The sequence below is a fragment of the Peromyscus maniculatus genome, chromosome 1 (assembly GCF_049852395.1).
Source record: "Peromyscus maniculatus bairdii isolate BWxNUB_F1_BW_parent chromosome 1, HU_Pman_BW_mat_3.1, whole genome shotgun sequence".
NCBI classification, from domain to species: domain Eukaryota; kingdom Metazoa; phylum Chordata; class Mammalia; order Rodentia; family Cricetidae; genus Peromyscus; species Peromyscus maniculatus.
In genome coordinates, this window is record NC_134852.1 from 66,199,374 (window position 1) to 66,222,203 (window position 22,830).

The following is a 22,830-nucleotide window of genomic DNA, read 5'->3' on the forward strand; positions in this document are numbered from 1 at the left end:
TTAGAGTGGATATCTAGAGAAGACAAGATGGTCTCCAAGCCTGCTAAGCTGCCTGTGAAGTAGACTGCTATTTGTATTCCTTCTTGAGACTTATACTGGTGGAGGATGAGTTTCACATAAATGAGCAAAGGAGGAGCTAGGAATGGAAGAAATGGGTTGAAGGAATGGACGGCCCTGTGCACCCTGGTAGGTGTGGCTCAACCCAGTGCCAGGTCAGAAGCTTGCCTCTGAGGGATAAAAGGTGCTTATGTTTTCCATAGAGTGAAGTGATTAGGATCAGATCAACTCTTGTGTTTTAAAAGAATTGATGTAGCTATTTGTGAAAGTTCCCAAGTACTTCAAATCTAAGTATCCACTAAGAACACTGACTACATCCCCAAATCCTCAATGAAAACCTGAAGTGATGTGCATACCAGTAATTTTCTAGTGAGGTTTCCTCCAATGAGGCATAAGCACCTATACTTAATACTCCTAATAACCACAACAAAAGGTATATTCCTGTTAGGTCTGCCTGATCCTATGTCTCAAATAGAGTACACACAGCTCTCCTTTCCAGTCCATTGCTTTCCCATCTCTAAGATGTTCTCTTTTTAACGATCATGGGTTGTTTGTTAAAATGCTATCTTATTTCTTTAGTTTTATAAACAGTTTATATTAAAGGTGTTCTTTGTAGAAACCTTTCATGCATACTGTTTTCTTGACTGCATGCACAGTATCTTTGTCTTTTTGTAGAACCCAGAATGCTCAGCTGTCACTTCCTCTTCCTTTAGCATAGTGGTGATCTTCCACCTTCATGCCCTTGATATGCCTCTGCTGTCTTCCTTATCACTACTGGAGTTGAGTGCTTAGCTGTGTAAGGAAGCTTTTGCTCCTTTCACGTGTGAATGTTTGTTTCTGAGTCTTCAGGTGGTGTGTTAATTTTTTGTTACCATAAGAAATAGCGTGACTGGCAGGCCCATTTGGCTACATTAACCATGGTGAATGAGATCACTTGATAACACAGAAAGCCAGAGTGTGATTTAAGAGTGAAGTTCAGGCTTTTGTAGTAATTGTTCTCTCTAGAACTAATCAGGGTCCTGTAGTCACTATACCTATTTCTTCCATGAGCACAGCCACAGTGACCTACCTCTGAGGACCTTCCACTGGGCCCCACATCTTACAGATTTCATCACTTCTTAACATCGAAATATTGGGGACCAAGCTCCCAGTGTAAGAATCCTTTGGGGACACAGTCAAACTGTCTCCAAACCAGTACTTGTGAAGCCTGCCCTGGGTTCTAGTGTTAGGCTTTTTAGTTCTGTTCCTGTTGCTCTGATAAAACACCTTGGCACACAATAGCTTTAAGGGGAGAAAGGGTATGTTTGGCTTACTGTTGCAGGTTACAGTCCATCACTGTGGGAAAGTCAAGACAGGAACTTGCAGCAGCTAGTCACTTGCACCGTCGAAAGCAGAAAGCACATGAATGCATTCATGCTTACTACTCACCTCACTATTTCCATTTTACACAGTACAGGACCCAGATCCTGAGAATGATATCACTCAGTGAGCTTAGGTGTTTCCCAGGTCAGTGGATACAGTCAAGGCAATTTGCCACAAGAGTTCACAGGGTCCATCTGTGTGCCAGGCTTTTTCTTTTGGGCCACCAACCAGCTCCCAAATCTTGACACAGAGACTTACTAATAGTTTTGAATGCCTGGCCTAGCTTAGGTTTGTTTCTGGCTAGCTCTTTTAACTTAACCTGTTTTTCTTTATCTGCCTTTGCCTCGGGGCTTTTTACTTTCCTGGCTTCTGTATATTTTACTTTCACTGCTTCTCGTGTCTAGCTGGCTCACAGCTGCCTGGCTTCCTGCTCTGGGTGCTTCCCTCGCTCTGTCTTCCTCCTCCTTTTGTTCCTCTTTCTCTCCTGAGCCTAGATTTCTCCTCCTGTCTATTCTCTCTGCCTGCCAGCCTCACCTATCCTTTCCCCTGCCTAGCTGTTGGCTGTTCAGCTCTCTATTAGACCAGTCAGGTGCCTTAGGCAGGCAAGGTGAAACAAATGTAACATATCTTTGCATAATTAAACAAATGCAGCATGAACAAAAGTAATACATCTTCACACAGTCAAAGTAACATTCTGCAGCATAAACAAATGTAATACATCTTTGCCTAGTTAAAATACTATTCCACAACATGTCTGATCTAGACAGTCCCTTATGGAGAGTCTCTTCTCAAGTGATTTTACATTGTGTCAAGTTGACAGTTCAAACTAATCATCACACCATAGTTAAGGTATATTGGGCAATCAGAAAGTATTACTTTTACTCACATAGCTAATATAGAGTTTAAGTATGTTAGTATGAATGATGCTAATTTTCCTTCTTGAAACTAGAATTCAGTTCAGTGTATGTGTGTATGTATGTATTTACTTCTGAAGAGTCAGTTTCTTTTTAATGAATACTTACATGTTTTCTAGAGTGGCTGCAGTCATCAATTTTCTCTGGGGGTCTACAGACCAGCCAGATTCACTACAGCTACAATGAAGAGAAAGATGAGGACCACTGTAGCTCTCCTGGCGGCACACCCATCAGCAAGTCTCGACTGTGTTCTCACAGATGGGCCCTGGGTGATCACTCTCAGGCATTCCTGCAAGCCATCGCTGACAACAACATCCAGGACCACAATGTGAAGGTGAGTTAGATATTTCTGACTCAGCATTCTATAATCTTCAAACAGCACAGCTTTGTTTGGTATTTGGAGATTTGGTTTTGAAGTGATAATTGATTGTTTCAATACAAGTGCGATACAGATCACTTGTGGCAAAAAGTTAGGTAGATGCTGTGCCATGTTGGGTTTGTGAAGATTTATTGGTGACTCTTAGGTTACTTCTGACCCTTCTTCTTGCAGGACTTTCTGTGTCAAATTGAAAGGTACTGTAGACAGTGCCACTTGACCACACCGATCACATTTCCTCCTGAGCATCCTGTGGAAGAGGTTGGCCGTCTGCTATTATGCTGCCTCCTAAAACATGAAGATTTAGGTATAGAGCTCAGTATCCGTGTGTTTTAACTACATTGTAGACCTTTCAAATGGCATGGAACATATATTAATTCCTACCTTACCCTTTCCGAAAATGTCTTTTACAGGTCATGTGGCATTATCTTTAGTTCATGTAGGCACTCTTGGTATTGAGCAAGTAAAGCACAGAACATTGCCTAAATCTGTGGTGGATGTTTGTAGAGTTGTCTACCAAGCAAAATGCTCACTCATTAAGGTGAATGGATTTTAATCTTTTTCTGTGTTGTGTAGACAGTTGCCAAAGTACTTGTTGTTACGTCAATTTCCCTATTTAACTTTGCAGACTCATCAAGAACAGGGCCGTTCCTACAAGGAGGTGTGTGCTCCTGTCATTGAGCGTTTGAGATTTCTCTTCAATGAATTGAGGCCTGCTGTTTGCAGTGACCTCTCTATAATGTCTAAGTTTAAGCTGTTAGGCTCATTACCCCGTTGGAGGAGGATAGCTCAGAAGATCATTCGAGAAAGAAGGAAAAAGAGAGGTAATAATGTAAAAAGTCAGAATATATTGTTATGGTATATATACTTTCTTGCCTTTGGCTGAGTCTGTGTCTTCAGAGGGAAGTTATTTGGTACTGGTCCTTGCCTGTGGCATTTCCATGTATTGTCATAGTATTTATGTGTATTTGTGATTGAATGCAGAAGTCCTGATTATTTTAGTAAGTTGATAAGGAAAGAATTTTAAAAAATTTATAATGTCTTCCTGGTAATGAGATATATTGGAACATTTCATCTTATGATTTGATGTTGACATTTTTCTGAGAAATTGTTGTTCTGTTGAAGTATTGAGTAAAATAGTTTCTATCTTTGGGTGGTACACTCTAAGACCTTCAGTGGGGGCTCAAAACTGCAGGTAGTACCAAGCACAACAAATTGGGCTCTGTGTGAGATGAACTGTAATTAAAGCAGAGTAATATTAGCAGTTGAATATAGTGAGCTTATCTGGAGATAGTCATTCATTCCTCACAGACTCAAGACAAAGATTTTTGGACCCCAGTTGACCACAAGTACTGACACTATGGAAAGTGGGATTATAGTCAGATCTCAGGCCCGTCTCAGAACTCGGTTATGTCATATCTCTGGACCCTGAGCTGCTTGTTGTGGGTGTCTAGATTTACAGGGTGATGTTTTCCTTCCTCTCCCTGTTCCATCTGCTTCCTTTCCCCCTTTCCTCTTTCCCTTCTACCTACCCCTCCTCTACTAACCTCTCCCACTTTTCTTCCCTTCCCCTTTCTCTCCCCCTCTCCTTTTTTCCTCTCTCTCCCTTCCTTCCCCTGCTTTCTTCCCTTTTCCTTTTTATCCCAACTCACTTGAAAGGAGATTAACCTGTAGAAATGACTAATGACACTGGTGTTGAGCTGTGTATGCAGTGCATTGTCAGACTTAATAATATGCTCTTATGCTCACAGTTAAAATTCATCTCTGCAAAAGGATACAGAAGAGTATTCAAAAGGGGAACGTATGTGGGAGGAAGCTGAGAGCCAGTCGGGCACAGCTTCCAGGGTCTTCTCCCAGTGGGATCCTGTGTGGACCTGCTTAGTTCTCCATGGCTTGCTGTGTAGCTGCGTGGCTTGCCCCGGGAGTCCTCCTCCTTCTCTAGCTACTAGATAATTCTCTCCTCCCAGTTTTCTCCTATATATTCTCTCTGCCTGCCAGCCCCGTCTATCCTTTCTCCTGCCTTGCTATTGGCCAGTTCTTTATTAGACCATCAGGTGTTTTACACAGGCTCAGTAACACAGCCTCACAGAGTTAAACAAATGCAACATTAGCAAAACTAACACACCTTAAAATAATATTCCACAACAGTTGGGGGTGGTGGTGTTTGGGTTTTTCTTTTTTCTTCTTTCTTTTTTTTTTTCTTGTCTGTTTTTCTGTATAGCCCTGGCTCTTGGAACTCAGTCTGGAGACTAGGCTGGCCTCAAACCCATTGAGATTTACCTGCCTTTGCCTCCCAAGTGCTGAGACTAAAAGCATGTGGCAGCACGGCCCAGCTCTCACCTTTGCTGTTTAGGAGAGGCTTGCTGATCCCAGGCTCCCAATTCTTCAGGGCTCCTCTCTGTAACAATGTTCCACTCCTGTCCCTGACATGGTATGTCAGAGTATTGTTTCTAGAGGTTATAGGCTACTCATTGTGATAGTTTTTAGTTTTGTCCTTTCAGCATTACAGTTGACAGTGTCATTCTGTACTCTTTTGAAGAAAATATCCATCCTTCTTTGTCTTTCTGTTGCTGTGATACCACACTATGAGCATAAGAAAGTCAGGAGGAAAGGGTTTATTTCATCTTACAACTCTCGGGTCACATTTCATCCCTGAGGGACATCAGGGCTGGAACTCCAAGCAGGAACATGGAGATAGGAATTGCAACAGGCCATAGAAGAGTACTGCTTAGTGGCTTGCCCAGACTGCTTTTTTATAGACCCGGGACCACTTGCCCAGGGATGGTGTGGGCTGGGATCTTCCACATCAATCACTAATTAAGAGAATGCCCCACAGGCCTGCCCACAGGCTAGTCCTAGGGAGGCATTTTCTCAGTTGTGGTTCCCTCTTCTCAGATAACTTGTGTCAAGCTGACCCCCCCCCCCCCCAAAAAAAAACCCAAACCCAAACCAAAAAACTACAACCCATACATTCTTGCACATTAAAGTATTTCTTAGTTAAAAATTATATAAATGATTTTTATGTTTTAAAATATAGTTCCTAAGAAGCCAGAATCTACTGATGGTGAAGAAAAAATTGGAAATGAAGAAAGTGATTTAGAAGAAGCTTGTGTTCTGCCTCATAGTCCTATAAATGTAGACAAAAGACCCATTTCCATGAAGTCTCCCAAGGTGAAGTATTTTCTATGGTTCTTAGATTGGGTGATAGAAAGACTGCACACAGCAAAGAAGCTCTGGTGCCATGCAGTTGTCCTGAACACCTGTAGACTAGTGAGTTTCGTGGGTTGCTTTTAGAAGCATGGCCCTAGGCTGCTTCATGGACTTGGCTGACAGTGTTCTGTCTGGTCACACTGCTGGAGGACTGTTTCCTTTTGTTTTTGGTCTGTATCGCATCTATATATATATATATTTCATTCGTTTCATTATTTGTTTGAGAAACTATTGGTCCCTGAGGCTATTAATATTTTTAAAAGTTACTCAATTTAAAATATCAGTGACAGGATGCTTTTCAACTTGTGTTGCAGACTTCTGGGTCCTATTCCTAGTGGTAACAAAATGAACAAATAACAAACCTATTAGTACTAATTGTTTATAGTCAAAGAACTGTAGAGTACATGTTAGTAGGGTAAACTAATTAATGGTGCACATTGTTCTTTTTTGTTAGGATAAATGGCAACCACTGTTGAATACAGTTACAGGAGTTCATAAATACAAATGGTTAAAGCAGAATGTGCAGGGCCTTTACCCACAGTCTGCACTTCTCAGTACAATTGTTGAATTTGCCCTTAAGGAAGAGCCAGTAGATGTGGAAAAAATGAGGAAGTGCCTACTGAAACAGGTAAGACTTTCAGTGGCCCGATTCTTTGCATGGCGTCAGATGGAGCACTGACTGTAAACACTGCTGTTTTTCAGTTGGAGAGAGCAGAGGTCCGTCTGGAAGGGATAGATACAATTTTGAAACTGGCAGCCAAAAGTTTCTTACTTCCTTCTGTGCAATATGCTATGTTTTGTGGATGGCAAAGACTTATTCCTGAAGGACTTGACATAGGGTAAAGCTTTATAAAATTTCTCTCTCTCAAGGATGGAATCTTGGGAACACACTGCTGTTCTTTTGGAGTTAAAAGTCTGGCAATGTTCCAAGTCAAATTCTGTTTTTTTTGTTTGAAAGGGAACCACTTACAGACTGCTTAAAGGATGTGGATTTGATCCCACCTTTTAATCGGATGCTGCTGGAAGTGACTTTTGGCAAGCTGTATGCTTGGGCAGTCCAGAATATTCGATATGTTCTGATGGATGCGAGTGCCAAATTTAAAGAGCTGGGTGAGCTAAAGAAAACATGATAATTGAAAGTCCTTGTAAAACTGATGATATGGTAATGGTTGTGACTGCAGCAATGTCCTCTTGTTAATCTTGAGTGTATAATGTGAAAATGGGCATCAAGTCACTTCTTACTTTTGGAAACTGTACGTCAGAACAATAATCATTGTTAGCTTTCTTTTAGATTCAGAATAGAACTTTGAACATTTGGCAGAAAATGTAATCTCAAAATATTTTAATAAAATAAATCAAGCTACATTTTTTATGAGTGTTGCACCCTATACACTCTAAGGTGCCAGTCTCACACATTAATGCTGATCTAGATAATTTGAGCATCTGTAGAGAAATGGCAAGGTTAGTTTTATGGTAGTAAAGTGAAAGACGCCCAAAGATATTTAGAAAAATATACTGAATATATATACGGTTTTAAGTACAGGGTTTTATTGTATAGTTGGGAATGCCACACTTTGGGGTGCTCATCCCCACACTTTTTTTTTTTTTTGTCTCCAAACTTTGAAATTGGTATTTCTGTGGAATTTTTTGTTCTGTTTCACTTTGGTTTTTGAGACAGTCTCACTATGTATCCTTTGCTGGCCTGAAACTCAAAATTTAGACTGGGTTGGTTTCCAACTCCCAGAGGTCCACCTGCATCTGCCTCCAGAGTGCTGTGATTAAAGGTGTGTGCCAGCACCTCTAACTCTAAATTTTCACTACTTTGAGATTGCTGGGATCTCCATTTGAATTTTTGAAGACAATATACCTAGGAAAAGCTCAGTTTCCTTCTTTAAGCACAGATGTTATTATCACAGAGTTCACTTTTTTTTTTTTTTAATTTTTCGAGACAGGGTTTCTCTGTGTAGCTTTGCGCCTTTCCTGGAACTCACTTGGTAGCCCAGGCTGGCCTCGAACTCACAGAGATCCGCCTGCCTCTGCCTCCCGAGTGCTGGGATTAAGGGCGTGCGCCACCACTTCCCGGCAGAGTTCACTTTTACTAATGGTGAAAATTGTACTAGAATTTAACACTATACTAACTTAATTTTTTCCTTTTGTACTATATCTTGAAGACAAGGATAACAGTATGTGGAATGTAGATGGTGAGGATATTGTAAAATAAAATTGATCTGCCCTAACCTCACTATGTGGAAACCCACTTTAAAAAAAAGTTACATAAATGAATAAGTAATTAATAACCAAACTCCACTGTGTTTTGAATGATGTGCATTGTACCCATAAATGAGAAATTCAAATAAATGTCAATGTTTTTTAGGTATTCAGCCTGTCCCCCTACAAACCATTACCAATGAGAACCTGGCAGGACCAAGTCTGGGGACCATCCCACAAGCTCGATTTCTTCTGGTGATGCTCAGCATGCTCACCCTGCAGCATGGTGCAAATAACCTTGACCTCTTGCTCAACTCAGGCACACTGGCCCTCACACAGACTGCACTGAGGCTGATTGGTAGGTTGGCTTTGGCTCTGGATCCTTTAGAAAAGCATGACTTTTACCTTTTCTTCTTAACAACAACAGATACACACACACACACACACACACACACACACACACACACACACACACACGCACACGCGCTCGCGATAGCCTTTTAACTATGCTGAGTGTAACTGAGCAATGTTAGGGACTTCAACATTTTTTTTCTTTATTTTCTCTTTGACCTCGTTTTTTAAGACAGGATCTCAATATATATATATATATATATATATATATACATACATACACCCTTGCCTAGCTTGGAGCTCTCTATGGAGGCCATGCTGGTCTTAAACTCATAGAGATCCTCCTGTCTCTGCCTCCAGAGTGCTGAGATTAAAGGTGTCCTATTGGGGACATTCACATTTTGAGCAGCTGTTACTGCTGTCTTGTTTTAGAACATTTTCATAACCACAAGTGCAAATCTTACATCTGTTTATCAATCACTCTTGTCCACCCTCCTGTTCCTGATGACCACAAATCGGCTTTCTGCCTCAGTGGATTTACATTTTTTGAGGATTTCATGTAAGTGCAGTCATGTAATTTATAGGCTTTTGTATTTAGATTTTAGTGTATCTCAGTATTTCATTTTTGTAATGGCTGAAATGTTATTTGAATATTTGACTTTTTTTATACATTGATGGGCAATTGAGTTATTTTATCATTTTACTTTAGTGAGTAGTTTTGCTAGGAATGTTTATATATGAATTCTTGAATACCTATTTCTGGTTCTTTTGATTATAAAAGGAGTAGAATACTGAGGTTATCTGGTAATGTTACAGGTGGATACTGGATTTTGGAGGGCACCCACTGGTATTTCCAGGTTGTTTAATACTAGAACAAGAAATCTGAGTAGGAACATACAGATGAGAGAAACCAAACAGTTTATTAAGAAAGTATTTTTGAGCTGTAATGAGCACTAGTGAGCCATATGTTGGGGAATGTAAGAGTATGAATGGTACCCGTACTGGGCAGGTTGGGGTAGTCTTACAGTGTAGAACTTTTGTGTACATGTCCTATTACAGGTAGTCTTAGTAGGGAGAGATTTCTAGTTTCTCTGTTAATTGGCTCTTTTCATATACTTTTTTAAAAAAGATCTTCTTTATGTAGCTGTGCTTGGCCTGGAAGTCTATGCTCCCAGAAATTCCCTTCCTGCCTCCAGAGTGTGGGCACTAGGCTTGCCATATATAAATATTAATGTTTCACTTCCTGCTGCACTCCTGCCCAGGGATATGGTGTCCACTTTGAGTGATTCATGCATCAGACATGTACTGAGTTAGTTGCACACTGGCTCCCCACATGCAAATCTCCACTTCTGTGGATCTTTGACAGCTTTATTGTTGCACTTTGGGATTAAGGCCTTCTTCCACTGAGTGTGAAGTGCTCCCTAGTGATTTTTTTTTGCATTTCAACTAGTGACAAATGACATTGTTATCTGTTTATATCTTACAGAAATGTCCTTTGCCAGTTTTTTTTTTTAATGAGTTGAATTCTTTGTCTTTTTGTTATTGAGTTATAGGAGTACTAGTTAAAAGTACCACATAAGCTGTGTGTGGTGGTGCATGCCTTTAATTCCACTACTGGGAGGCAAAGGCAGGTGGATCTCTTGTGAGTTCGAGGCCAGCCTGGTCTGCAGAGTGAGTTCCAGGACAGCAAATGCTATTACACAGAGAAACCCTGTCTTGAAAAACGAAAAAGAAAAAAAAAAAGTATCACAAAAATGAACCAAACATTTAAAGAAGACTTAATAATCCTCAGGCTCTTCCAGAAATACTGGATGTTAGACTTTTGCAAATTTATAGACCTTTAGTAGATGTTGTATGATTTGAGAATAAATTTTCTTGTCCTGTGAATTTTCTTTTCCTTTGATGCAGTTTTTCATCTTCTGATGGCTCACCTAGTTATTTTCTTTGCTCTCTGTGCTTCTGTCTTTACCAAGAAGCCGTTGGCAACACTAAGGCAGGTGAAAATTATTTGTTATTTCTTCTGCAGGTTTTATTGTTTCAGCTCTTATATGTAGGTCTTTTGTACATTTTAAAAATGAAAATATAATTATATAATTTCCCCCTCATCTTTTCTCTCTCCTAACCCTCTTATGTATCCCTCCCTGCTTTCTCAAATTCATTACCTTTTTCTTTAATTGTTGTTACACATGCACACACACCCCATACATATATTCCTAAGCCTATAGATACAACCCATTCAGTCTGTATAATGTTACTTGTAGTGTAGGATTTTAGGGCTGACCATTTGGTATTGTATAAAAGAATTGTGGGCTCTTCCCTGGGAAGACTATTTCTCCCACTCTCAGCATTCCTTAGTTCTTTGTCTAGGGTTAGGCAGCAGCCTTGTCCAGGCTTCCCTGAGTTTCCTAGGAGATGCAATCTCACAGCAGACTTCCTGTTCCTCTGGCTCTTACAGTCTTTCTGCCCTCTTGTTCAGCTTTCCCTGAGCCTTAGGTGCAGTTGTATGGCAGATGTAAAAATGTGGAATGCTTTACAAATTTGTGGGTCATTCCTGCCCAGGGGCCCTACTAATCTTGTCTGTATTGTTGCAGTTTTAGCATATGTACTGCCAAAGCAAGCATGTCTTTTGTACTTTTAGGTAAACATTTTATACATTCACATAGCCTGACTTTAATTTTTTTTTTTTTATTATTTATTTATTTCACTACCATTTGTTGCAAAACTTTTCCCCCAGTGTCTTGGTATTCTTGGAAAACCATTTGACTAGACTCCCAGTTCTGTTCTATTGTTTCATGTGCTTATTATTACTATGGTGACCCTGCATTGTTTTGAACATTGTGGCTTTATAGCAAATTTTGAAGTTGAGATTGGGAGTCTTCCGACATTTATTTTTTTCCTGGAGATTGTTTGGGTGTTTTGGGTTCACTTGCATTTCTATGTGGAATTTTAGGGCTGGTTTTAATATATCTGTAAAAGGTCTTGGAGTTGTTTCAAGGATGCTGTGGGGTCTGTAGGTCATCTTAGGGATTATTTCCATCCTAACAGTATTAGCTTCCGTTCTATGAATACAAGTACATTTCTTGTTTAGGGTTTAATTTCCCTCAGCAGTATTTTAGAGTGGGACAGTTTCCAGGATAATAATGACTAAACAGAACAGATTAGGAAGTGTCCTCTAATGTTCTTCTTTTAGAAGAATTTAAGAGTTGTTAATTCTTCTTTAAATGTTTGATAGAACTCACCCGTTAAGCCTTATGGGCCTGTACTTTTCTTTGTAATTCCATCTCTTTTCTTACAGGTCTATGTGGGTTTTCTGTTCCTTCTGAGTTACTTCAGGTGTAATTTGTATGTTGCTAGGACTGTATTAATTTCATCTGGGTATTCTTGTTTCTTGGTATATATAAAATTGTTTATAATAGTTTCATTTTTCCATGGGGAGTATTTCCCTTACAGCCATTTCTGGCTTTACTTAGTTGTATCTCTTCCTTCTTTTTTTCTTAAGTAATCTATACTTCTGGTTTTCTTGATTCTCTTATTTTTTGTTCTTTATTTCATTTATTTCTCTTCTAGTCTTTACTTTTTCTTCTACTAACTGTTTTTATTGCACTTTTACTGTTATGGTTTTCTAGTTTACCTAGAATTCAAATCTGTGGTCTTTGTAGTCCACACGTCCCCTTTATCAGCTTTGGAGATGTGTTTCCATGAGTCCCAGTGTGTGCTCTCATATCACTTAGAATTTATTCTTTGGCCCAATGGTTGTTTAAGTGAATTCTGCTTTAATTTCTCATACTTGTATATTCTTTAGGTTTTCCTCTGGTACTAATTTTTAATCATTACATTTTATTTGGAGAAGAAATTCATGATAGAGAATGAAACTGTTGGTAGAAATCTTGTCTAGCATGTATGAAGCCTTGAGTTCAAATCCTTAGTACTACATAACCCAGGCATAATAGCACACACCTATTATCTTAGCACTTAGAGGGTGGAGGCAGGAGCATCAAGAGTTCATTCTCGGCTACAGAAGTGAGTTCAAAGCCATCCTGGACTATATCACCCTGTCTGAAAAATAAAGTAAAACTCTTCAACTATATAGTCTTTCATATTAACTTTATATGCGTGTTTATCCAGATTCAGCAAACACTAAGTATAAATTGTCCTTTTTTTTTTGTCTCATATTTATTCATGCCCCTAGTAAATTCAGCCTTCAAAGAGCTAGCAGAACGATGGTGGGAATCTGGCCCTATCTGAAGACCCTGGGCCAAGGCATTAGCTGAAAGATTTTAAGTATTTTATCAAGAATTTTTGTATCAGTGTTCGTAGGAAAATTGATGTGTAATTTTGTTTCTTTGTTTGATTGTTATATGGTTTAGGTGTCTGGGTAATTGTGGCCTTGGTAAAAAGAATTAAGCAATGTTCCTTCAGTTTCTATTTTGTGGAATAATTTGAGGAGTGTTGGCGTTAATTCTTTGAAAATCTTGTAGAAATCTGCATTGAATCTCTCTGGCCTTGGCTTTTTATTTTTTTGTTTTTGCTTGGGAGACTTTTAATAAGAGTTTCTGTTTTACTAGGGGCTATACATCTGTTTAAATTGCTTATCCTTGATTTAGCTTTGGTAGGTGGTATATATCAAGAAATATATTCATTTTTTTTAGATTTTCCTATTAGGTACAGTATAGATTTTTAAACTATGTCCTTATTATTCTCTAAATTTCCTGTGTCTGTTGTGATGTCCCCTTTTTCATCTCTAATTTTATTAATTGGATTTGGATCTTTTCTTTACATCTTTTAGTTAATTTGGCTAATTTTTTTTATCAATCTTAGTGATTTTCATTAAGAATTAACTCATTTCATTGATTTATTTGTATTTTTGTTGTTGATGGTGGTGGTGGTGTTTGTTAGCATTTTATTGATTTCTGCCTGGAGTTTGATTAGTTCTTGCCATCTACTACTTTTGGGTGTTATTACTTCATTTTGTTCTAGAACTTTCAGGTGTGTCATTAAGTTACTACGAATATGAGACCATATATATATATATATATATATATATATATATATATATAGTCACTTCGTGCTGTAATCTTTCTTTCTTTCTTTCTTTCTTTCTTTCTTTCTTTCTTTCTTTCTTTCTTTCTTTCTTTCTTTCTTTCTTTCTTCCTTCCTTCCTTCCTTCCTTCCTTCCTTCCTTCCTTCCTTCCTTCCTTCCTTCCTTCCTTCCTTCCTTCCTTCCTTCCTTCCTTCCTTCCTTCCTTCCTTCCTTCCTTTTGTTTGTTTTTGTTTTTCAAGACAGGGTTTCTCTACGTATCTTTGCGCCTTTCCTGGGGCTCACTTGGTAGCCCAGGCTGGCCTCGAACTCACAGAGATCCGCCTGCCTCTGCCTCCCGAGTGCTGGGATTAAAGGCGTGCGCCACCACCGCCCGGCATAAATTTCTTTCTTAATTTGTGTCTTGACCCACTTTTCACTCAGTAGTGAGTTGTTCAGTTTCCCTGAGTTTGTGTGCTTTATGCTGTTTTCATTGTTGTTGTTAACCACTTTTAATCCTCGGTGGTCAGAATGCAAGGTGTATTTTTTTAATTTTCTTGTATCTTTTGAGACTTGCTTTAAGTCCAAGTATGTGGTCAGTTTTGGAAAAAGGTCCAGGAGCTGCTGAGAAGAAGGTATATTCTTTTGTTTTTGGGTAAAATGTTCTATAAATATCCCCTAGGTCCATTTATTTATGATATCATTTAGCTCCAATATTTTTCTGTTTAGTTTTAGATAGCCTATCTATTTGCAAGAGTTGAGTTTTGAAGTCACCCACCATCATTGTGTGAAGATGAGTATGTGATTTTAGCTGTAGTAGTGTTTCTTTTATGAACTTGGGTGCCCTTGTGTTTGGTGCATAAATGTTTGGAATTATAATATTCTCTTGGATTTTTCCTTTGACAAGTATGTAGTGTCCTTCCCTATTTCTTCTTATTAGTTTTGGTTTGAAGTCTATTTTGTCAGGTATTAAATACCTACATTGGCTTGCTTCCTGGGTCAATTGGAATATTCTTTCCCATCCTTGTATGCTGAGGTGATATCTATTCTTGATGTAAGGTGTGTTTTTTGAAAGCAGTGGAAGGATGGATCCCGTTTTTGTATTCAGCCTATTAATCTATGGTTTTATTGGGGAATTGAGATCATTGATGTTGAGTTATCAATGAGCAATGTTTGTTGATTCCTGTTATTTTCTTGTTATGGTGTGGGCTCCCCGCTCTTGATTTGCTGGTCTGAGATTATTTATGCCTTCTGTTTTCTGGGTGTGACAAACCTCTTCAGACTGAAGTTTTCCTTTTAGCACCTTTTGTAGAGCTGTATTTATAGATAGGTACTGCTTAAATTTAGTTCTATCATGAAATCTTTTTCTTTCTTCATCTAGTGTGATTGAAAGTTTTGCTAGGTATAGTAGTTTGGGCTGGCATCTGTGGTTTCTTAAGAGTTGTGGAACATTGATCCAGACCCTTCTGGATTTTAGTCTTCATTGAGAAGTCAGAAGTCTATTGGGTCTGCCTTTATATGTTATTTGGTTTTTTTCTTTTGGAGCTTTTACTATTCTTTCTTTTTTTTATATATACATTTAGTATTTTGGTTATAATGTGTCCTGGGGGATTTCTTTTCTGGTCGTTTCTATTTGGTGTTCTGTATGCTTCTTGGACCTTGATAGAGGCCTCTTTCTTTAGGTTAGGGAAAGTCTATGATTTTGTTGAAATTTTTTTTTCTTTTTATCTGAATTTCTTTTCCTTCTATTCCTTTTATTCATTGATTTGGTCTTTCCATAGTGTTCTAAATTTCCTAGATGTTTTGTTCCTGGATTTTTTTTTTTTTTTTTTAGATTTAACTTTTTTTTTCTTTCTTTTTTTGGCCAAGATATCCATTTCTTTTACCTTGTCTTTAATGCCTGAGATTCTCTCTTCCATCTTTTTTGCTCTGTTGGTGAGACTTAGCTCTGAGGTTTTAGTTTGGTATCCTAAATTTTTAATTTTTAATTTTTATCCATTTGGATTTTCTGAGTTCCTGCCAGGTGTGGCCACTGGGATCCTGGGTAGAATGTGTTCCTTGGTTTTATTGGGGGATGATATGAACAAATGGGAATGAGCTAGCGGGGGAGGCTGAATGGGTCCACAGGAAGGAAGGAAGCAGGGTATGTCATGAGGTTTGATATCAATAGAGGTAGAAAGGATGCAGGCCCCTTCATGTGGTCTGCTACAGGGCTAGGGATGAGACTGATGAATTTGCAGTGGAGGAAAGGAGGAGAATTAAGACCACCCACTGGATTCCCAGGCTGCCGTGGCCAGTGAGCTCCTAGGGAGAGAGTGTCTTTGGGTATTGGAGGCTGACACAGAGGAATAGGGTCAGGGAGAAAGGCTGGGTCCTGCCAGAGTATCCAGAGTTCCCAGGGAGTGGAGGCAGAGAGGGCGGCAAGACCCTTGCAGATGATTTCCTACAGGGTTGGGGGTAAGACTCCAGTATGATTTCTTAAACTTAGTGCTAATCAGTTCTTCTTGATCTTTGTGGTGTGTGTGTGTGTGCGCGTGCGCGCCTGCCTGCCTGCCTGCCTGCCTGTGTCTGTGTGTCAGGTTCCTTCTATGTAGACCAGTTTGCTTTGAACTGATGATCCTCTTTAGTGCGAGGATTATGTGATGTGTCACCACATCTGCTGATGTGTCTATTATAAGTAGGACATTGGAGGCTGGAAAGATGGCTCTGCTGTTAAAAGAGTACTTACCATTGTTTCTGAGGACCTGGGTTTAGTTAGTTTCCAGCACCCATGTTTAGTAGTTTCTGCCACTGTACCCACATGTACAAACCCACATTCAGACATGTAATTTACACATAAATAATCTATGCACAATTTTAAAAAATAATAAAAATAGGACATTGCAGCTAATTATAGGCTCAGCTGTTGTTTGATGTTCTGACAGGTCCTACTTGTGATAATGTTGAGGAAGACATGAGTGCTTCTTCCCGGGGAGCCTCTGCTACGGTGTTGGAAGAAACAAGGAAGGAAACGGCTCCTGTTCAGCTCCCTGTTTCGGGGCCGGAACTGGCTGCTATGATGAAGATTGGAACCAGGGTCATGAGAGGCGTGGATTGGAAGTGGGGTGACCAGGTATTCAGAGATTTTGTTAACATCTTAGAACATCTAACCTGTCAATCAGTGGGAGTTAGAATAGGTGGCTACCTGAACTCAGGACTTGTAAGATTGATGGATGACTTAGTTGTTGATTTGTGAGCAATAAAATAGAGGCAAAAGACATTAGGACAGTGTTTTCCTTCCCATGATGTCATATAGATTTTCTCAGCCACACTGCTAAGCATGGACTTTGTCACAGTATTCTTAGAAATGAAATTGTCTGAGACCAGGTAATAGCATCCTATCAACAGCTTTTTCTCTTTGTAATGGTTGACAGAATATTGCTCTTGGGCCTAGGTTCCCACTCTTAGGAAGTGATTGAGGTTGTTGGAAAGACCAGTTTGATTGCTTGGACACTCACTAATGCATTTGTTGAGAAAATTCCTAGTTGAGAAAATTCTCTCCTTTCCTCATTTCTTTGATAAAGGAACATGAGCATGTGATTTTATGGCATTTAAAAATGATAGGATCGCCAGACACTGGTGACGCATGCCTTTAATCCTAGCACTCAGGAAGCAGAGGCAGGCGAATCTGAGTTTGAGGCCAGCCTGGTCTACAGAGCAAGTTCCAGGACAACCAGGGCTACACAGAGAAACCCTGTCTCAATGCCCCCCCCCCCAAATAGAATGATATAATCTGTACATTTTTTAGTTATATTTGGGTCAGGAGAAGGTGGTACAGAATTAATGGAAGAACCATGGTGGGTCCAGAACAGGACATACACTCTTACCTGGTCTTTGTTTTTGCTTTTTCAGGATGGGCCTCCACCAGGCCTAGGCCGTGTAATTGGTGAGCTGGGAGAGGATGGCTGGATCAGGGTCCAGTGGGATACAGGCAGCACTAACTCATACAGGATGGGAAAAGAAGGAAAGTACGACCTCAAGCTGGTGGAGCTGCCAGTGTCATCACAGCCCTCTGCAGAGGACTCAGACACAGAGGATGACTCCGGTGGGTGACTCGCACAGTCTGTTAGATCAAGGTAGCTTGGTAAATTGTTCGTGTGTTGGATAGCAGTCATTTCCCTCTGGAAGCAATGGTCAGGATGCATTTGAAGACATTGCTCTGGCTGCACTTTAAACATGTGATTCTGGAATAGGTGTATAAAGGGGCTCGATCTAGTAACCCAGACAAACTGATTCCTCTTCACCTTTATTCCATACTTCCTGATACCTCTTTCCGAGTGGGGTAGAAGACAGAGTGCAGCATTACTTTTTAAATTACACCTTAAAAGTATATTTATTTGTTTTTGTGTATAAGTGTGTATGAGTATAAGTTAGAGGACAACTTATTGTGGTCAGTTCCCCTTTTACCAATCATTTCTTAGAGGAGTTATCTTTGTCAGGTCTGGTGGCAGGTATCTCTACCTGCTGATCCTTAAAACAACAATAACAAACCTATTTATGTATGTATGTATGTATGTATGTATGTATGTATGTATGTATGTATTTAGTTTGGGTCGAGGCACAGTCATTCCACAGCATCCCTGTGGAGGTTAGAGGACAGCTTGTGAGAGTCATTTCTGTCCTTTCACCAGGTAGATTCTGGGGAACGAAGTGAGATTCTCAGACTTGGTAACAAGTACTACCCACTAAGCCAGCTTACTGATTCTAGCCTTACTTCTCATTGGTCTGTGTAGTTGGCCCAAACGTGAGCCTGAGAAACATGGTGGATTCAGTGTTGTGTTGTGTTTATCTGGACTCTGGTTTTTCCTCCACCTGCAAGGTGTGGCCCCACCTGCTTCCTTTAAGCACCTCCCTATTTCTTGATTTAGAATGCTTCTCAATGCTGAGTTAGTCAGTACTTCATTGTATCTAGCAATGCAGAGAAATTGGATGTGGATCCATGAAGTTGGTTCTATCCAAGGAAATTCAATGCTGTAGGAATGCATTTTTTAGATCTGTACAAAAGACCCTGAGTCATGCGAATGAAGTGTCACATGCTGGGCTTACTGAGACTTGAGAGCCAGAGCTCTTTCCTAGGGCTCTGCCAACCATTAGTGCAGTGCCATTAAATATTAGAAACAGCCCTCACAGCCATCAGATCATACTTGGAGGGTATGCTAAGAAGAGAGCCTCTAGTGTAGAACACGAGAGAGGCTGTCCCATAAAATGCAGTGGGCTCAGAGCATGCACATTTAGATTAAAACAGCAAGTGATTGCTGTGGGTGACTGTTAGAAGTGATGCATGTGACATCTTATGGGTGGGTGTTGGCTGTACTGTCAGAGCATCTGAGCTATAGTATGTGGCTCTGGACCACTTGTAGCCCCTTCCTTTTCTCAGTTGTATCTGGGGGTATTCTTCATTGTTGAGTGAGCCAAGGAAGAGGTGGATATGTGGCAGAGTGGTGGCCTCCTTGTCCCACAGCTGGACTGGCCAGCCATGTAAGTGGCTGACCAGGGGATGCTGATGCTTTGCCTTCACTCAGGTTGTAGCTCCTAAGCATTTGATAAGTTGTCTTTTTTGCTTGGTTGGTTTTGTTTTTTTGAGACAGGGTTTCCTCTGTGTAGCCCTGGCTGTCCTGGAACTAGCTATGTAAATCCGCCTGTCTCTGCCTCCCGAGTGCTGGGATTAACTTGTGTGCACCACCACTGCCTGGTGATGAGTTTTTTTCTCTTTGAGACAGGGTTTCTCTGTGTAGTTCTGGTGCCTGTCCTGGATCTCACTCTGTAGACCAGGCTGGCCTCAAACTCAGAGAGATCCGCCTGGCTCTGCCTCCTGAGTGCTGGGATTAAAGGTGTGTGCCACCACTGCCTGACGGTAAGTTGTTTTTTTTAAAGAAGGGAGACCTTGGACTCATTTATTGTTTCTGAGTTATATAATAAGGTTGCTTAAACAAATGTTACTTCAAAATCTCATTTTCTAGGGTGTGGGGTATATAGCTCAGGTCATAAAGTGATAATTATTGTGCAAACATGACTTGAATTAGATCTCCAGCAACAAGTTGGTGTGGTGATACACATGCTTGTAATCCCAACTCTGATTGGTCTGGGATTCACTGGCCAGACTTGCTAGCCTAATCAGCAATTCACACGTTTTGGTGAGAGCCCTGTATCATACAATCAAAATGGATGTTACCTGAAAAAAGAAGACACTGGAGGTTTTCCTCTGGCTTTCTTTCACAAACTGTGCACCTGCACCTCCTCCTTCTAAATCTCATTTTCTTTGAGGAAGGTGGAAACAGAAATGATTGGGGTAGCCAGGTGCAGTGGCAAGAGGCTGAGAGGAGCATCTCTTGAACCCAGGGATTTGAGTTAGGATGGGCAACATATTGAGACCCTGTCACTGGGGAAAAAAAGAAGGGAGAAAGAGAATAAATTCTAACTTTCATCTTTTCTTGTGAAGATATGTTTCCCTTTCCAGTATTAAAAAAAGTTTGTTAGATCTCTGTATCTTCTTAATTTTACTGTGAACCTAAAACTATTCTAAATATGTTCAAGTCTTTGAAAAAAAAAAAAAAGAACATGGTATTAAATACTTTAAATGACATCCACAGATGATTTTATTTGGGAATATTGTTTCTTTTTTTCCATCCTCCTTTTCAGAAGCTGAACAAAGTGAAAGGAACATTCACCCCACAGCAATGATGCTGACCAGCATTATTAACTTACTGCAAACTCTGTGTCTCTCTGTTGGAGTTCATGCTGACATCATGCAGAGCGAGGCTACCAAGACTTTGTGTGGACTGCTGCGAATGTTAGTGGAAAGCGGAACAACAGATAAGCCATGTATGAAATGAGTAACTATGGGCCACAGAGACTCAGCGTGGAGAGATGTAAATCTCTCATACTTGTCTGGATGTGAGAACACGAATCAGAATGCGTGTGAGGATTTATGTAGTAAGGCTCCTGGGGCTGCTCTACCAAGGAAGTTGTAAATAACAGAAAATCTTGTTGGTTCCTTTCTGAGGCTACCAAGGAGAATCTGTTCTAGGCTTCTCTAGTATTGGTGGTTTGCTTGGCATTTCTTGTCTTGTAGGCATATCACCCTAGTCCCTAGTCTTTGTCTTCTTGTTCACACTTTCCTCTGCATGTGTGTGTTTGTATTTCAGATTTACTTTTTGCAAGAGTAACAGTTGACCTCATCCAATCTAATTTACATCTTCAATGACTCCATTTCCAAACAAGATCACAGTTTGAGATACTGGAGTTAAAATGCTTTAACATGTAAATGAGGGGGTAGGGATGGGGTTGGGGGAAGTGTATGTGTGAGAACTAGTCAACCTCTGATGTTGCTCCCTTTGAGTTCTGGAGACTAGAAATCCTCAAGGCAGGCTGTCAGCAGAGCCATGCTCCTTCCTGAGCCCTAAAAGAGTATGTGTGTTAGCTGTGTGTGAGTGCTTAGATTTCAGTATGTTGATTTCAGTATGAGACAGAATGTATTTTGTCATTGCTGAATGTTTTAGTCAGAGTTCTCTAGAGAAACAGAACTGATAGAATCTATCAATGTAAAAACAGGGTTTATTGGAGTGGCTTACAGGCTATGGTCCAACTATTTCAACATTGGCTATCTCCTAACAGAAAGTTCAAGAATCTAGTAGTTGTTTGGTCCACAAGGCTTAATGTCTGTACTGGCCTTCAGTATATGCCAGAATCCCAAAGAAGTAGGCTCTAATACCAACGAGGGAATGAACTTGCCAGTGAGAGCGAATGCAAGCAGGCAAAGAGTAAATGCTTCCTTCCTCCATGTGCTTTATGTAAGCTGCCACACCAGAAGGTGTGGGCCAGATTTAAGATGTGTCTTCCTACCTCAAATAATCCTATCAAGAAAAATTTCTCACAGGTATACCTAGCATCTTGGGTTTTACTTAATTCCAATTGGTCAAAGTGATAGCCAATAATAGAGTCACACTGGATGAGTGATCTTTGTGTTGGAAGCATGAAGATGTATTTGAGTGTTTCAGTATGGGTGTGTGAATATGTGTGTAAGTGAATGTCTGTGAGAGCATATGGCTTTTCGTAAGTAGCTGTATCAGATGTAGTGTGAATGAGCTTGGGTGTATATTCTAGTTGTGTGGTTGCAAGTGTGTGAGAGTAGTTAGAGTGAATGTATATGAATAATGCTTGAGTGTATAGGAGTGATTGAGGGATCTCGGAGTTTTACTGAGTGTAAGTGCAAAACCAAGTATGGATAATGAGGATGCCTAAGTGTCAGTACCAGTGAGAGTGAAGGAATGTGTATGTGGGTGAAGGGGATAAACATGAGTACACATGGTTGTGATAACATGTGATAGTATGGGGGCAGGTATTTGAGTGTATATATATGTAACTGAGCACATGCATGGTGTCTGTCTGACAGTGATTTGTGTGATTGCACAATTTTGAATGTACATAAGAGAGTAAAGATCAGAATTTTGAGTGTGTCATTGGGAGGAGGCTTGATTGGTGATAGAGGGATAAAGTGAGCACATGTATGTGCATAGGTGGATGTAAGTGCAGATGGATGTGTATGAATGTTTTAGTCTGAGTAATTGTCTAAGCATGTCTTATTTTATGTGTAAATGGGAGAGGGATGAATGTAGGGGTGCATGCAAAGTGTGGACTTGCATCTTAGGTTTTGTATGTAATTGTGTGAGACATGGGGATTGTATAATTATGATTCTACTAGTGATTACAGCAGTGGTAAAGGTGAGCATGTGTCAGTATGCGTGAGTGACTGTGGCAGAGAACATTTGAGTATTTCCCAGTAATTTTATGAGTTAGTGCCTAAGTATATATGTGAATGTTGGTATGTGAGCCTGTGTCTTACGTAAGACATGGGTCATAGTAAGCTTGGAAGGCAGCATGGGCTAGTGAGAAGATAAGCTGCTGTTGTTGCTGCAGTAGGATCTGGGAAGGTCGCAGCAGTGTCCCATGGGCACTCAGACCTCAGGCTTCACATCCTACCTTGAGAGAGAGTAGAAAGAGAGACAGGTCCTTTGGACCCTGGGAAGTCAGGAGGAACAGAAAACTCCATTCTTACTGGGCTTGTTAGCACATCCCTCTAATCCCAGCATTGGAGAGGTAGAGGTGGGCTCACGTGTTCTGGCTACATAGAAAAAAACTAAGCAAACCTGGATGGGACATTTTATAATGTAGATCAAAATGGGATCATGGGGACGTTTAAGACACATGAGATTAAAAAGTGTAATAGATGCATATTGTAAATAACTGCTGTTAGAATTTTAGATTGTATTGTCTAGGAACAGTATAAATAGACTAAA

General features: G+C 40.1%; 1 protein-coding gene and 1 non-coding gene across 4 annotated transcripts in view; one reads left to right on the forward strand and one right to left on the reverse strand.

Moving 5' to 3' along the window:
• Positions 1-22,830, forward strand: part of Herc2 (HECT and RLD domain containing E3 ubiquitin protein ligase 2) — a 169,069-nt gene that overhangs the window by 70,049 nt on the left and 76,190 nt on the right. For all 3 annotated transcript variants that reach the window (XM_042277169.2, XM_042277174.2, XM_076543921.1), the window contains exons 27-38: positions 2,453-2,667; positions 2,884-3,016; positions 3,123-3,250; positions 3,338-3,533; positions 5,747-5,880; positions 6,374-6,547; positions 6,622-6,758; positions 6,878-7,029; positions 8,294-8,485; positions 16,420-16,607; positions 17,387-17,579; positions 20,174-20,356. In XM_042277169.2, coding sequence (XP_042133103.1) covers positions 2,453-2,667; positions 2,884-3,016; positions 3,123-3,250; positions 3,338-3,533; positions 5,747-5,880; positions 6,374-6,547; positions 6,622-6,758; positions 6,878-7,029; positions 8,294-8,485; positions 16,420-16,607; positions 17,387-17,579; positions 20,174-20,356 — 2,025 coding nt within the window. The remainder of the gene's footprint in view (positions 1-2,452; positions 2,668-2,883; positions 3,017-3,122; positions 3,251-3,337; positions 3,534-5,746; positions 5,881-6,373; positions 6,548-6,621; positions 6,759-6,877; positions 7,030-8,293; positions 8,486-16,419; positions 16,608-17,386; positions 17,580-20,173; positions 20,357-22,830) is intronic.
• Positions 10,993-11,095, reverse strand: LOC121826949 (U6 spliceosomal RNA). The gene has a single exon (XR_006069108.1). It is a non-coding gene; the product is annotated as a U6 spliceosomal RNA (small nuclear RNA).